This window comes from Necator americanus, chromosome II (assembly GCF_031761385.1).
Source record: "Necator americanus strain Aroian chromosome II, whole genome shotgun sequence".
Taxonomy (NCBI): Eukaryota; Metazoa; Nematoda; class Chromadorea; order Rhabditida; family Ancylostomatidae; genus Necator; species Necator americanus.
This window is the reverse complement of record NC_087372.1, coordinates 37933308-37950050: the sequence shown is the minus strand read 5'-3', so window position 1 is coordinate 37950050 and position 16743 is coordinate 37933308. Positions and strand designations below refer to the sequence as shown.

Sequence of the window (16743 nt, the reverse complement as noted above, 5' to 3'; positions counted from 1 at the left end):
TGAGGCAAGTGGGGGTTACGAAGAGGGAGCGAGTGTCAGCTGGAACTAGACAGACAGGACCTATGAGCATAGAAAGAGCATTAGTCCTAAGAAATTTGCCATAAGAACAGGCTGATATCCAGAAAACTTACTACGAAGTTCCTAGAGGGGCGACTATCCAAAAATTAAATCAACAGTTTAAAAAAAAGGTTAAATTCTTGGAAAACTTTATTTCCAGAAATTAAAAAGGAAAGTTTTAGGTCAAAACTTTGACAAGAAGGTGTCTGGTGGGCCGTATTCATAGAAAACGAAGAAAAAAAAACATTGAAATTAAGGAGAAATGTAGAGAGAGATGATGAAAGAGAAGAGAAGAAACGAAACGTGATAAAGTTGAATAAAAAAGAAATTTTGAAAACTCAGTTAAGTAAATTGAGAGTTAAGAAGTGACAGGTATAGAGAGAAAGAAAAAAAGACAGTGGATTGCGAAGACAGAAAGGATAGAGAGGAGGGAGAGAGACACAGAGAGGAAGAAAGGAAGAAAAACAAGAAAGAGGAAAAAATCAGACTCAAGACAGACCGACTTGAAGGAAAAGAAACGCATTAGTCTATTTGTGAAGAGAAAGAAAGAAACAAAGAAAAAGAAAGAAAGAAAGAACGAAGAAAAGTTCAGCTCTCTGATCCACCTACTTATTAGTCGTATTATTCTCATTTCTGAGAAATCCGAAAATCGGAGGAATTGTGAAGATTTTGTCAACCGTATGGAGTTAAAAAAGTCAATAAATAAATACGGCACATTACATTATAAACAAAAAGTTAGTAAATAAATATGGTACACGTGATTTACACATGTTGTTATTGTTGATTATTGTTTAAAAAACGAAAATAAAGAGTGCTTCTTCTCGACACCGTACTTAAAGGGATGTACATAGTTTTACTTCCATTTTATCACAAAAAAAAAGTTCCCATGTAATTAGCCTGACTTGTTCACCGTACCAGTAAGTTCACATTACTTTAAGAATGCTCTAATTCTAGTTAAACTATTCCCTATCGCACTGAAATTATAGTGAAACGAATTTGTTCTGAAGGAACCTGCAGGTCGCAAAAGAATTTCATAGTTTGACATGTTTGAGTTCAGTGAAAACCTCATTTAAAATGTTAGAATTCCTCTGTTTTTGATTTCAGACTTCAATTCAACGCTTTCCCCCACCTTTTGACCTCCCCACACAAAAAAAAACTACCAGTAAATCAAAAATTAGCGCAAAAAAGTGGGCGAACAGATCTTTGTTCGAAAAACGTTAGAATCTTCGAGGAAAGTTCTCCTCGAATTCTATGATAAAGCAAAGAGGGGGAGCCAAAGATTTTAGGTCCTTTAATGTTTTAGAATGAAGATTTTAGGTTGAGTAACAAAATTAGTTCTAAAAATATTCTTTACATCTGCTTATTACTTTAACGTACAAAATAATAATAATAATAAAAAAAAAAAAAAAAAAATAGTAATACCCTAAAAAAAATAATAAATCCTTAAAAGTCGTTACTTGGTTGTACTCAAATTTTACTAACTAGTTTTTAGTGTGCATGGAAAAAAGTGTAGAGAATTCGCATATTTATTTCCATAGCATCAAAAAAAAAACATGATTAATACAAATGTATTATATGTATATAGGTGCAAATGTTAATGATCGCTATGATCATCTGAACACGAATTCTCTGGCGAATCCAATCGTTCGGACATCACGATTCCGGTTGGAGTCTTTGCATCAATCCGTAACGCATCCGGATCCAACTCCTCCATTTCCCGTAATGTTTTCAAATGAGGTTGTACACATTCCCAGACCTGAAGTTAATTTACATAGTCATAGTCATGAATTGCGGTGAAATTTGAGCTCTCAGCTCGTGGAGGATTCGATTTGGTATTTAGGTGTGCGTGGAGTTAAATTCGAGCCAGCAGCTTTTCGTATGAGTTCGGATTGCTCCATGAATGTATGATGAGGTTTATCCATACAGAACGAGCTCGGAAAGTTCTCCATGAAGTGAGTTTTGACAGGAAAAACAATTGATTTGCATGAATAAGGAAAATATTTTCTTTGTACCGGACCCCTGGATGATTGCAACTTCCAGGGGTCCGGTTATCCTTCTCAGAGTTTTGACTCGGGGTCATTTCGACATTTAAAAAATTCCATAATTATTGATCAGTCGTTGACGAATCGATTTTCCCTGGTTTTCCTTTTCTGAGTTGTCAGATTTCATATTATTTCGTTCGAAAAAAATCGTAAAAATTCGTCAAAAAATCTTTTTACGTATTGGCTCATTCCATAAAAATAATAATAATATAAATAAATAACCATACTACCAACCTATTTCAAAATGCAACTCTCACTGCCTTTTATTTTTTGGACACTAGGTAATTTTGAGCTTTCAAAATTAACGGCATGGATAACAAAATTTCAAAAAATAAAAAGCGGGCAAAACAGGCAAAATTCTTCAGTTACAATTAGATTGCTACGATAATACGTACCCGATAAATTCTAATGACCGGCATTTTCGATTTTTTTTTTCGTTGGAAAAACCAAGAAGACCCAAAAAATTATCGCTCACCTTATTTTCCCTCAGCAACTGAATGACGGCTTCAATATCTGGATGTAGAAAACGATCCTGGGTCAGCGGCCTTTAGTGAAGAGAAGAAAGAAACATTTTTTCTCATTGCAAAAAAAAATCATAGTACGCTTTGAACTTACGCGCTAACACTCCTGACCAACTGATAGACTTTGTTAAGTGGAGCGGTGGAGACGAGCGGTTTGAGGAATTCAATTCCTTGGCACGCGGCCAACAATTCCATCGCCAGCACTGGAAAAGGAAAAAGATCTCACGGTTACACTGAAACTCGGGAAAATTCCATAGAATACCTGCTTCCACGTGTTCCACGACTGTCAGCGCTTTTCGTGCGGCGAAACCACCCATGCTCACATGATCCTCCTGATTACAACTCGTGGGAATACTGTCCACAGATGATGGATGACAGAGCACTTTATTTTCGGAAACTGAAACCAGAAGCAGTTCTGAGGAGCTCACGTAGAAATCGCTGTGATTTACCAGTTAGCGAATTTTATACGACGAAAAATATTTGGGAATTGGAACATGGATCAAAATTTTTAGATATTTTTATGACGGTGAGGAAATTTAATGTGCACGTAAATCAACAAAATTTATTTTGGTACAAGTTGCTTAAGAAGAGGGACTGAAGTTCTTTACTTTTCTTCTATTTTATTTTATTTCCTGCTAAATTTTCAAGATTTCCCTGCTATTGTTAAATTTTTTTATTTCCTGTTAAATATTCGGGATGACGCTAGGGTTTCGCTATATTTTAATAATATTGATGGTCATACAAAGAGCCCAGAAAGCTTCTAGAGTAAATAATTACAATAACAAGTACAGTAGAATAAATAAGGTACTGTAGGTGCTTTCAAAATATAAATCTACGAAGACCGTATTCACCTCGACATTTGAAAAAAAATCGAATTCATCCCTAGAAACTAAAAAAGAATCCAAAAATTGTTACATTTCAATTTTATTTCGCTGTTTTTCACTTTTAATTTTTAACAAAAAAATTTCTACTGGGCACTAAGTCTAAGTTTGTCAACTTTTAATTTATTTTATTATTCTTATTCTTTATTAGCTTTAATTTTGAACCAATTTATTTTTTACTTATTATATTGTTTCATATTATATTTTTAAAAATTTCATGATATTATCGCAATCTCGATTTAAAAATCTAGAAGAAAGAAAAATCTGAAAATTATTCTGAGACTCGAAAAAAATCCTAACGTTCATACTTTCTTTCCCTTTTATCAGCTACCGTATCCTCTCCCTTCTACTTGTTGATGATACGTTTATTTCGGCTAGAATGAATCTTACCGACACCTCACCTTGATAAATAGGTTCAAGATCGCGCAGACCGGGCAATTATACAGTTCTTTACGGCCGTAGTGAAAGAAGTTTACGGCACTGTCACACCTCTTTTCCAAACCGCTACGTAAACCATAAACCAAACCGTTTGATGTTACGTTTCTCTTTCGTCGAATAGCTCCCGTAGAATTTTTGAATGAATCAGTGAAATATCGGAAAAAATTACGAAAAAATATCTGATAATAATACAAAATATCTAATTGTGTGAAGTGCATCCTAAAAGAACCTTCTATTCAAATCAACAAAGTTCTGTGACTGTAAAAAAAAGAAGAAGAAGATCTCAGTAAATTTCTAGAAAAAAAAACCAACTAGTAAACAGTAAAGAATAAAGAAATGGCAAAAATAACTAGCAAGAGTCGCTTTAAATAATACTGGAATGATTTTTTCTTGGGATTTGTTTTTAGACGAGAGAATATTTGAAAAGAGTTCAATTATTGAAGATATGCAATGCAGAGAATGGTGTTGCTCTGCGAAATTTTTTTTTTCTGGATTGATAACTTCTCCCTGTAGGGTGAAGAGGAGCTGTAGAAAAAAAAGAAAAAAAATTCAGATTTGAAAAATTTGCAGAAATTCATATTTTCAGCACGAAATCTTACTTTTTTCAAGAAGAAAATTTCAGGAAAAAAATCTCACTTTTTTATCAGCATCGTTAGGTCACCGTGATCGGTCTAACGTAGGGCCTAACTTAGGCCTAACGTAGGCCTAACGTAATGGTATCGAACATATGAATACATGGCTCGACGGTGGTTACTCGGAAGAGGAAACGAGGGAAATGAGGAAGCTCATTAATTCAATTTTGATCAACGATGTACAGAGGTAAATCATTAAGTGGTGCTGGTGAAGCGACGAATTTCCTCAATCGGACAGCGGTACTTCCGCAGCTAACACTATAATTATATGCTCTAGGGCAGTTCCAGCGTATCCTACATATTTTTGACTTCTCGTTACGGGATCACTGGCAATATTACGGCCAGGGCAAGTACAAAAGAAGATAATTTTAAAAAAAAACAAAGGTCGATAAAATATAGAAGCAAAAAGATGCGTGGAATAAGCCCTTTCTAAAAGAGATGTATTCGTGAAATTTCAAAATTACATTTATATATATATACGATTTTATTTATGTTTATTTATCGATTACTTATTTATGTAGCTGCTGAAAAGATAGTAGCGCATAAATATTTTTTTTGTATGTCGCCGTCTTTTCATCCGCATGGACATTTTGTCTGGCTCGCAGCAACTGCCTTTTCTTTCTAGGAAAATATATTTATTTATTATTTATTCGACATGATCTCTACGATTACGATTACTTGAGGCCACGGTTCCGTGGTCAACTTCTTAAGAAATTATTCCTTATTGAGAAGCAAAAAGATTGAAAAATTTGGAAAAAAAAGCGCCTTACCTAAACTCGCGGCGCACAGCTGTACTGTCATAAATCCTGAATTTAATCCACCATTCGGTGTGAGGAATGTCGGCAAGCCGCTCAGATGATTATTCACCAAACGTTCCAATCGTCGCTCGCTCATCTGTGCCAATTCATGGACGGCTATCGCCAAATAATCCAGTGCCTGGAGGATTATTTCATCTGTTTTAGATTTATTTTATCTTTTATTTTATACTATAGTATATTTTAGTTTATCTTCAATTTTATAGCGTATTTAATTTATTTTATAATATAGTGCTTTAAAGCATGCGACCGCGTACCTTTGCTGGATACTCTCCATGGAAATTTCCACCGGAAATAATTTCCTCTCTGTCAGCGAACACCAACGGGTTATCAGTGGCTGAATTCATTTCAGTTGTGATAATCTCTCGAACGAATTCGATTGTGTCGTGGACGATTCCGTGGACCTACAACGAAAATCTTCTCCTGGATAGTTGTCAAAGAAAAAGGTTCAGGACGAAGATGCAGGTAAGATAGGCTTTGGCAGATTTTTTCATGGAAGCTAACTTTTTTCTTTTAAATTTAATTAAAAAATTTTAAACTTTTAATTTTTTAATGGAATTTTTAAACTCTCCTAAGTCATTTGTTTTAGCTTCATAATAAGGTTGTTCTAGTTCCAAATAATTTCCTTCCTGAAGAAATTAAAGTAGTTTCCAATGATTTTGCTCAAATCTTTAAGGAGATCTAAAATTAGTTAGATATTAACATTTGTTTTCAGTTCTTAAGCGTCTGCCACTATATTATTTATTGGAAGTTTTTCTCATTCCACAGTCTGGTAACTGGATAGCGCCGTGAAGCGCCACCACATTGTGAATTTTTCCACTTTTCATTTTTTTCCCGTTTTTCTGGACACGAAATAATCCCGTAATTGATCTTGACAGTGTGTGGCTTTTGTTAGGAAGGAAAACTCCTTCGAAAAGATTTATGTTCTTTGAAATATGTTAGCTTATTAAATTCTCTTTTCTTCTTTATTCTTTTTTTTTTGGTTTTTTTCGCTGTTTAAAGAAAAGCACTGCGCTATCAAGGAAAAGTTCTCGTTTATTGAAAAAAAGTAGGCACGGCAGCGAGAAATATCTAGTTTCAAATGTACAAAATTTTTTTTTTGGGATTTTTTTTTTTGCATTTGCAAACTTATTTCTAAGCGACTAAGGACATCAACAGTCTTTGCTGGCAATAAATTGCTCGTATTCACGTTAATGACGTGAATAAGCGGATTGAGAACGAGTTTTAGGATGCTGTGTAAAAAAAAATGTTTCTTCGTGGTCACAACGAACATTACGCGCACGTAGAGTGCAACGACGTCAAATTACGTTACGTTTTAGACGTGGTTGAGTAACGAAAGAAGAAAAACACGAATATTTTCAAAACATGTGATCTTTTTAACATTGAAAATTTCGCTCTATTTTTCTCTGGATATTTTGCCTTCGGTTGGAAAAGTGCCAAAAGTTTTCCAAGCGGAAGAGACTACTTAAATTTAAATTGTTCATTTATCATTTAAATTGTTCAAGCAAATTTTGTTCGGATAGCTTAGCAAAATCTCCCCCCCCCTCCCTAATTAAAAAATAATATTTAATAAAAGGATAAAAGATAAGGTTTCTGGCGTCAATCAATCCGCTTGGGACCTTCGCCCCCACGTTCACTTCAATTCAGAATCGTTTGAGGTTTGCGAATGTGCAACTGGCCCATACAATGACTTGCGGTGGCTAGCCGATGTGTCAAGTCAGGGTTTTTATCCTCTCGGACAAGTCTGGTTCCAATTTATTCACCCCGGAGGGATGAAAGGCTTGGTGAGCACTAGGGCGGACTCGAACCTCCGATCGATCGTGCAGGAAGCGAAACCTATAGTCGCTACTCCACACCTGCCCTAATATTTAGTACTGGTAATTAATTTAATACTAATTCTAACAATATCAACCGCCGGAGATAACGGCTTAATGTAATAATAATGGTAATAATAATAATAATAATAATAATAATGATAATAATAATAATAATAATAATAATAATAATAATAATAATAATAATAATAATAATAATAATAATAATAATAATAATAATAATAATAATAATAATAATAATAATAATAATAATAATAATAATAAAGTACTAGTCCCAACATTAAAATTAATTTCAATATTATTTGATCTCCTCCTATACTAATATTACACCTTAGAATTTAAATTACTTTTTACCTTTATTTTTATTATTTTTTGAACTTGGTGATAAAAAATAGGAATAAAAATAATGGTGATAATAATAATAATATGGTTCTATGTAATACACAGAAACTGAGTAAATTGCTCTTTTTCAGGATATGTCTTTAAGCAATTATAAGGAAAATTGAAAAACTTTCCACATTTTCCTGTAAATTATCTTACATGAACGTTCTGGGAAGATCATTAAAACTATAGCTCTTATTGTACTTTTTCCAATACGCAATGCGCTTGTTTTTTTAATTCCAAAAAAAAATGTTGCCTTACATTTTATGCTTTCATCTCCGAAAAAAAAAGGATAAAATTTCATCCTGACGATTTTGCGAATGCATGAATTGCGTGAGAAAATATGGATAAATTAGTTTAAAAAAAAACCCTGAGTCTTTTAATTTAACTGCGGATCTTATGTTCTGATCCCGGAAAAGGTAAAAGATTTGAGGATGTGTTTCAAGGGACCTGAAAGACGATGAATTTTCTCACCTGTGGAACGCAACGTAGCGTGTACGCATCTTGAACCTTGTTACAATTTCGATGCGATTCTGAAATAAAGTGTCATTTTTGTTTTTCTTTGTTGTCTTTTTTTTCTGTTCCATATTTTCAGTTCCAAAAAAATAAATAAACCTGCGATCTGAGAAGGATTTGCATCCGAATGTAGAAGTGATCGAAGTCGAAGAGCGGAAAGATTTTGTCCTTTATGTGGTCGAATTTTATGGATGTCTGGAAACGTGTAAACAATTACGATAAACAATCCTTACTTGGTCCTTATCCATAACTGCATCTACCTGGATCATAAGCCCTGGTGGTTCCCTTCAGAACGTCCAGCGATAGGGCGGCTATCACATCCGCTTGTCTTGCGATGTTATGCGCTCGTTCCAATGCTGATGTCAACAATCAACAGTGACGTCATCGAGTAAACAACGTGATACTGTAGCTTACTGTATGCGCCAAGTGCGGTGACCATTTGTGTGCCATTTATTAGCGCTAAACCCTCTTTAGGGCCTAATTCCAACGTTTTCAGATTGTTCTTTTTCAGTACAATGTCAGCTTTTTCCCAACTAAAGCCAGAGAAATCATTCCTGGAATTTCTTGCGCTAAATTTTTTCACTCACCCTGTGCTAGGACTCCACATTTTTCCCTCACCAAGTAGTCCAAGCGCTAAATGAGCTAACGGGGCGAGGTCACCACTGCAACCGACCGTGCCTTGTTGGGGGACGTAAGAAACGCAGAAAGCTGAAAAATTGTGTGATTATAGTGTGTAAATTGTAAAAACCTCATTTTTTAGAGAAAAAAAATTTGCTGTCACTATCTAGAAAACTAAGCCAGAAAAAATTATATTTCTAGAAGAAAAAAAACAGCAAATTTCAAAAAAAATTAAGGGGAAATAAGGAAAAATTTAAGAAACATTCCTAGGAAAAGAATATTTATGGTTATGAATAAAAATAACGCAAAGGCCAGGACTTATTGATTAAAAAATTCCATTTCCCTCATTTTTTCCCCCTCATTTTTTCTGTTTGTATTTTTTCTTTTCCAAATGCTTATCCTTACCAGCAAAAAAAATCATCTAGATGAGTAGACCCATTCTTAGTCTCTATTTATTTATTTATTTATTTATTTATTTATTGAAGAAGACTGTTTTTTAGCGTCCCTAACTCTAGCTATGATTAAGGACTTTAAATAAAATATTACTAAGGTTCTTGTAATTCCAATAATAATTAAATAATTCAATGATAATAACCAAATAATCAATAAATTACACAATTTTATGATTCGTGTGGTTAAAAATTGAATTATATTTTAAAAATTTTATTATATTCTGTTTATACAAAATTATTTATTTAGAAAAGGAAAATTTTACTTCAGTGTGCTCATGACAAGAACTCATTCCTAGGTACCTGTGAACAAATTAACTCGTACTGGAAAGAAGGTCACTTAGGTCTCAGTAGAGGCTCACGAGGAAAAAAAACTCACCGTTAAAAGCGGCTATCATTTTCTTAATATTATCCAACGATATTCCACTGTACCCTTTCGCCAAAACGTTGATTCTATAAAACGCTCTTTCATTTTTCTTTTTTTGAGGTTCTATGAGAGGTAGGTAACGTACCTAAGCGCCAAAAGCATCCTCGCTTTTGCCGGATGCAATGGTTGTCCGTATGCGGTGGCATGTGATCGTATCAGATTCAATTGTAATTGTCTGCAATTGCGGAATTAGGCCACTAAGCCTTACCTCACAACCTTAAAACCGCCTCCAAACTCACTTCAGTTGGTCATTAGCGATGCGAACATTGGAAAAAATCCCAAATCCTGTGGTTACACCGTAGACAGCTGGAAAAATTATTGATCAATTATGGAAAAATCGGTTCAAATTTAGATTTTCACAAGAAAAAACGGATTTTCAAACCGTACCACGATGTTCCGTTGCGATTTTTTCGAGTAGTGCACGACCTCTTCGGACCCTGTCTTCTGCTTCGCTGGATAACTATAACGAGCGAAATTTTTCCGTCGCTTTTTCCCTTCTTCTTGAGGTCCTCGGACAAAAATTCTCGCAAAAAATCAAGGATTCAAATCTGATTAATATCCACACCTGTATTATACATTCACCCTTCTCGCATCTAACGAGATCAGCCGGTGACAAGCTCGCCCCATCCAGCACCAACAGCTGTGTTGGTTTGTCCACAAAAGGAACTTCCGGAGACGGATCGAAATCGAATTTAATCCTGAAAAGCCACAAATCAGTCAGGAAATGTTTACAATTTGCAGTAATCTTAAGGAATAAGAGAAAAACAACTCACTTTCTCGGCTTATCCAATTTTTCCAAGGCAATTCTGGTGCTTTCGAGCTCCACCTGTCTCCGTTTCTCCTTCTCCTCCTCCGTCTCGTCGTGATGGATTACTGTAATCGATTACTGTAATCTTCCTGTATGTACAGCAAGAAAAACCACTAGGATGGGGGCAGTTCTCACCAATTATCACAAAATCTCCGTCTTTTAGCACGTCTCCGGCTAGATCATCCGGATCAATGAGTGAATTCCCAATGGTTCTCCGTACCTCCTCGTATTCTTTGCCTCCTGGTGGTTTCACTAAGGCGGAGCGTAGCTTACGCATTTTTGCTACCGCACGTAGCGCAATCTGGAAAACATCTGCAATTTTAAAAGGAATTTTTCAGCTAATTTTGTTTCAAGTCTACAGGATGTTTTTTTGGAAAGAGTTTTTCAAAATTATTATGGTCCTCGAGAAAAAAAAACTACTTGTAAATAATACTTGTACGAAAAAAGTGGAGCCAAGCAGCAGTGCCCTCTTTAAAAGTGCCTGTGTTTAATTCAACAAAAAAAGAAACAAAGAATTTCCATTTCTCCCCATTTCTTTCTTCTTTCTTTTTTTCTTTTCTTTCTTAACACTTACACGATTTTAAGACATTTTTATGACTTTCAACTTGAGCGATAGCTTTCTTCCTCTTCAGAAAATTCTACTTGTATTAAAAAAAATACAAAAGATGGCAGGATATAGAATAGATAGAAAAAATACAAAGAAATACATATATATTATTTCTATTGAGTTCACATTTGAAAGGACCAAGGAATTAACCGATCGATGATCAGAGATCACTTATTCTTCTGTTGGTGGACTGATTTTAAAAAATATCTTCGTGGTTGAAAAAAAGAAATCTACAAAATCAAAAATTATGGAAATAAATCCGGAGAACAACCTTACATAATGATTAAATTCGCATTGTATAAGTTGCAATAGTATTTTTTTACTACATATAGCTATTTATTTCCCTTTTTTTCATTTCCATTTCCTCCTCCAGCCCCGAACAGCTCCTAACGTCAGCCGAATCTTCAACTGACATAAATTTGCTTGTCAGTTTTTTTTTTTCAAATGTCATAATGGAAAATAAAAACTTAAGAAGAATGATATGTGCTTCATTCCAGAGCAAAGATCCATATTTTTCTGAAAGTATTGTTATCTTAATACTTTTATTGTATGTACATATTTTTATTGTGTATAATTGCAAAGCAAAGAACTACCAAAATGATTAGAGAGTTTTTTCGAGAAACGTTCGCTGATAAATATTTAGGGTCGTGCATGATTTTTGCTAAATACTCGATAAATATTTCGTTATCAACTCGAAAGAGTGACTGCCACGTTGAAAACCGTCACGTCTCTGGCATTTCAGCACGTTTCAGAGAGAATTTCAGCTAAAGTGTGCTGTTTTTTTAAGGCAACGGGAAACAGTGCGATCATTGACGAGTGAATTTTCAGGATATTGGTCATCTGGATGTGTGGACAGTGGGAAGCAACTATTGACTGGGGTTGTTAAGCCAATTTCTTTTCCAAATAAAATTTTTAGATCAAAATTATCTTTAGGATACTTGAATAATGCATGGATAATGATGATAATGGAAATGTCCCTAGGAATACAGTCAAGGATTAAGCTATGTAGAAAAGAAGATTAAAATTAGATTTTCTTAGATTCTTACTCTCTTTTCGACTAATAACTCGTATTCTTTTTGTGTATGTATTATCATTGGAGTTCTCCCATTATTAATCTTTTTCACTTTTTTTTCTTTTTCTTTTTCGTCTTTTTCATCCTATCTCTGGAGTTCTTAACGTAGACGTCCTTGGAATGACGTTATACCTCATTCCAGAGTTCACCTTCTGACTCCACCCGACCGCTCAGCTAATGCTGAAGATGTCAGGAAAATTCTTTCGTTGATTTTTTCCCAACAGTTCTCAGTCAGATTGAAAATTTCCAGGAAATTAATTGCTCGTTCACGCTTCGATGAGCTGAAGGTGGTATCAACTCTGTGTCGAGACTCATTTCTCGAAAGCACTACACCTCCAACCTCCAAAATCATTTACGTTATGAAAAAATTGTTTTTTTTTCAGGTTGACTCAGCAAAAAGCAATAATTATACAATCAAATAAACGAGTAATAATAAATAATCTTTTTTTCCACTGCTCTATTTGATATTTTTACTGTATTTAAATGGAAGAAGGCCGAGTAGATCAAAAATGCTTCTCTCAATTGGACTAGGAATCCACTGAGGTGTACATAAGGTTTACACCATAAAATAGGTCTAACACTATTTTAGTTCACCTCCTATCATTACAGTAAGCTACAGTAACTAATAAGAAGAATAATTATACAATCAAATAAACGAGTAATAATAAATAATCGTTTTTTCACTGCTCTATTTGATATTTTTACTGTATTTCCATGGAAGAAGGCCGAGTAGATCAAAAATGCTTCTCTCGGAAAACTGCTGTCATTTCTAGACACTATATTTTTTTCTTTCAGAATTAGAATGCCTAAATATATTCCAGGATGGAATTTCTTATCCATAAAATTTGAGAAATTCGAGGAATTTTATCGTCGTAGTCGAAACTTTTATATTTCTACGGTATTTTCCCGTAGAAACGAGACTAAGACTGTGGAAATAAATATTTCTAAGTGCATATGTCCTTCTCTGTCCTCAGGTAGCACGTTGTTTTCATCGAATGACAGCGAAACCACCCATTTATCAATTTTTTCCCCCAAAAGACAGAGAGAGAATGCCGCTATTCCCAAATAAACAAAGTACATATGTAAAGTTTTTAAGGGGAACGTGATTTGGTAAGATAAGGTAGCAATAAATTTCTGATATCTGATTGTGCAATTGTCTCCGAAAACCGTGGAATCGACGACAATCAAACCGATAATACAGATCTTTCCGGATTCTCACCGTCACTGAAGGAATGATGTGATTTGAGACGAGCTCATTGTCCGCAAAGGACATCATTGTGAAATTTTCTTCCAAGGCAGAAAACATAAAATTTTGCTGATTCATGCAATGCTACATATGCTTTGTTGTTTTCCGGGAAAAATATGCACTAATAGATATTTCAAAGAAGGAATTTAAAAAGCAGCGAGTAGTAATTTTAAAATATACCATAAAATTGCTTAGATACACATTTCTCGACTTACGGGTAACGTAATTAAGTGAATTAGAGCCTTATCTTCCTATTGAAACGGTTAGTCCACCTTCTGCAAGAAGTAAAAGGTGCATTGCATGCTTTTCCAAGTTCGGCTCTGATCCCAGCCGATTCCAGCGATCTGATCAGCTGCAGATCTACGGCCAAAAATAAGATCCGGAAGATTTTGATTGGAAACTTAATGGCACATGGTTAAACGTTAAGCTAAACGAACTCAAATAAAATGCCAAATATAATTATCTCTAGAAGTGATAAGGTATTTTATTTCTTCTCAACCTACCTTCCATAATTAATCCCAGAAATAATTCTATAATTAATAATAGTTCAACTCAATTAAAATGTTGAATCGAATTAGGAGACAAAGTAAGGTAGGCGGAAAACTCCACTTCTTCTTGAGGTAGAAGCGGTTAATTGTAGGGTAAAAAGTACAATTTTCTACTGGTAATGTTTACACACCTTTAACACTGTGCATTTAACCGTAAAGGATGTTTTCCGAATATTTTTAATAGTCGTAGCTTAAATATTATAGAAAGTTACTAACATAAAGTTACTAACAATTCAATTTTTTTTGGAGTGCTTATGTGTTAGTGTATGCTATCAGTATGCTGGATCAAAGAAGAATCCAGATTCCAGGAGAATCCAGAATTAAAGCATGTCTCTTTTCATGAGGACGCGGAGAACCTTCACAGAAGCTTTAATACTGCTATTAAATAGTTTATATTATTATTTATTATATTATGTTTACTACATTATAATTTTTTATATTATTTGAATTCCTTTTCTATCCATTGTATTGTTATTTATTATTATTTCAAGTATTATCGTACTGTTAATATACATGTTCTTATTATTTGAAAAAAAATGTCAACCAAACGTTTTTTCTTCGGGAAGATGTTCGCTAGGAGAATAAAAAAGAAGCAAAATTAACTATTTTCTTAGAAAGGACACCCGCTGTTACCTGCTTTTCCCAGAATTTTTACCGCTTTTGAGAAGTTCGGCAAAAAAATGAGCTTCCAAATTAGCTTAAAATCGTCCACTGTCGTTTAGAGCAGAACACTTCTAGTATACTCATTTCAAATTTTTAATAAAAATTTTTAATGGAGCAAATGTTTTTTTTATCACAATCACTTGTAAAATTACCAATAGATACTTATTCGTAGTACATGTACTTACCGTATGAACAGTTTCCTCCTCCTTGCAGGGGATTACGATACATTCGATTCCGATTTGTACTTGTAGCCGCATCACTCACAGTCGTAAACGTAGAACGTTCTACGTAGAACTCCGGTATAGCGTCCAAAAACAGAAAACAAATTTTTTTCCAAAAAAAAAAAACAAAAAAATCTGTAATCTTAGAAACGTAAGATTTGCGAGGGGAGAGAAAAATAAATGACTGCTGAAAGTTATTATGGAGGTCAACGGTTCGATTGGAACAGATTTTATCTACAGTTAATTCATCAAAATCCGCTTCAAGAATGTGTGTGTGTGAGAGAGAACAAGTTTTACGGTGGAGAGTAATTGTTGAGGGGGAAATAGAAAGGAAGAACATGAGATGACCGTACACGGAGGAGATAATAAACGGTAGCACGTGTCTCCCGTATGTCAGTAGAATAACTACCACCATTCGGCACCCGGAGGAGGCTCGTGATCGACGCATCCATCTCACCGCCGCCACCACCACTGCCACCACCACCACCGCCGCCGCCGTCACCACTATCACCGCCTTCAACGGTGACACCGCCTTTATACGACTACGGGGGGCTGAGTGCGAGATATGTTCGCGCGAACACGACGAGCAACTCAACCTCATAAAAAAAATCCGGACGACAAGCGAGCGACCGGCGGCGACACACAGCGAGCGACATGTGGTCGCGCACGCGCCTGGGACATCAAAACTTGACCAACACGCGCACACATACATATACAGCAACAGCACACCGACACGATGCCATAAACCATACCGTAACATCGTGTCATCAAATCTGACACCGCGTGGTCGGTGCGAATTACGGGGGTGAGCGACGACGTACCGCCCGCCGCCAACGTGGCCACGCCAACAGAAATCACCACCACCGCGTGATGTGTTGAAGTTCGTGCATCCTTCGGCAGTCGCCGGATAAGGACAACGTTCACCGATTGTTTTGATCGATATCGCAGTCGTACGCACACATTCTCAATGTGAGAACTTAATTTCAGAGATAAAAACATGATTTTTTTCGGAGAAATATCTAGAAAAATAAGAAAAAAAAATACTTAATTGAAATGGCTCCAAAGTTCAGGTTGTAATCCATACCATACATCATCGTCCAGCTTCGATTTCTAGGATTTTTTTCTTTGTAGGGTTTTTTCTTTTTTTTAATTACTTTTTTTTATTCGTTCGCCTGGAACTTCTTTTTTTCCGGAAAATGGTTGCCAAACCAACTGGTTCAAACACATGCTGTATGTAGGAAATTTCAGAGGACTGCTTGAGAAAAGAGATCAATCATAAATCGATCAAATTATTCAAATAGAAAAAATCCTCAACTCTTATGGTTTTCCAGAGGAAATATTACTAAGAAGATTCCCCTTTTTATCCACACTATAATAATAATAATAATAATAATAATAATAATAATAATAATAATAATAATAATAATAATAATAATAATAATAATAATAATAATAATAATAATAATAATAATAATAATAATAATAATAATAATAATAATAATAATAATAATAATAATAATAATAATAATAATAATAATAATACTAAAGTACTTATACCAACATTAAAATTAATTTTGATATTATTTGATCTCCTCCTATACTATCTCCTAATATTACACCTTAGACTTTAAATTACTTTTTACCTCTATTTTAATTTTTTCGAACTTTCGTTCTATTTCTTCTATTTTCTTTTCTCCTTGTTGTTTTTTCCTCAAATTGTTACCAATTACTATAAATTCTCTCTGTTATCTTATGATCTACCCCTCAGTAGCTCCATACGAATCAATAATTGCGTGCCCACCGATGGACCAAATGGAACTTTATTAGATTAGGTTTGATTAGGTTAGATCTGCGAGTTTTTTTTTACATATTTATTATCCAAAGGTTCAAAGGGGTCTGTAATATTTTTTCCGCTGAAATATTGCTATCTACATGTGATTTATTAATTTTCTTTTTCCTTTCTTTC

General features: G+C 34.6%; 1 protein-coding gene across 1 annotated transcript; it reads right to left on the bottom strand.

The window, feature by feature from the left end:
- Positions 1 to 1651: 1651 nt before the first annotated feature.
- On the bottom strand, positions 1652 to 14813 carry RB195_020715 (uncharacterized protein; the record flags this gene model as incomplete). Its single annotated transcript, XM_064189132.1, has 19 exons — positions 1652 to 1813; positions 2575 to 2644; positions 2715 to 2823; positions 2883 to 3017; positions 5342 to 5507; positions 5644 to 5790; positions 8077 to 8135; positions 8218 to 8313; positions 8379 to 8474; positions 8533 to 8651; positions 8706 to 8826; positions 9565 to 9638; positions 9698 to 9787; positions 9852 to 9918; positions 10000 to 10072; positions 10178 to 10310; positions 10386 to 10485; positions 10556 to 10721; positions 14742 to 14813. The coding sequence occupies 19 exons, from the start codon at positions 14811 to 14813 to the stop codon at positions 1652 to 1654; spliced, it is 2055 nt and encodes a 684-aa protein (XP_064045013.1).
- Positions 14814 to 16743: the final 1930 nt, after the last annotated feature.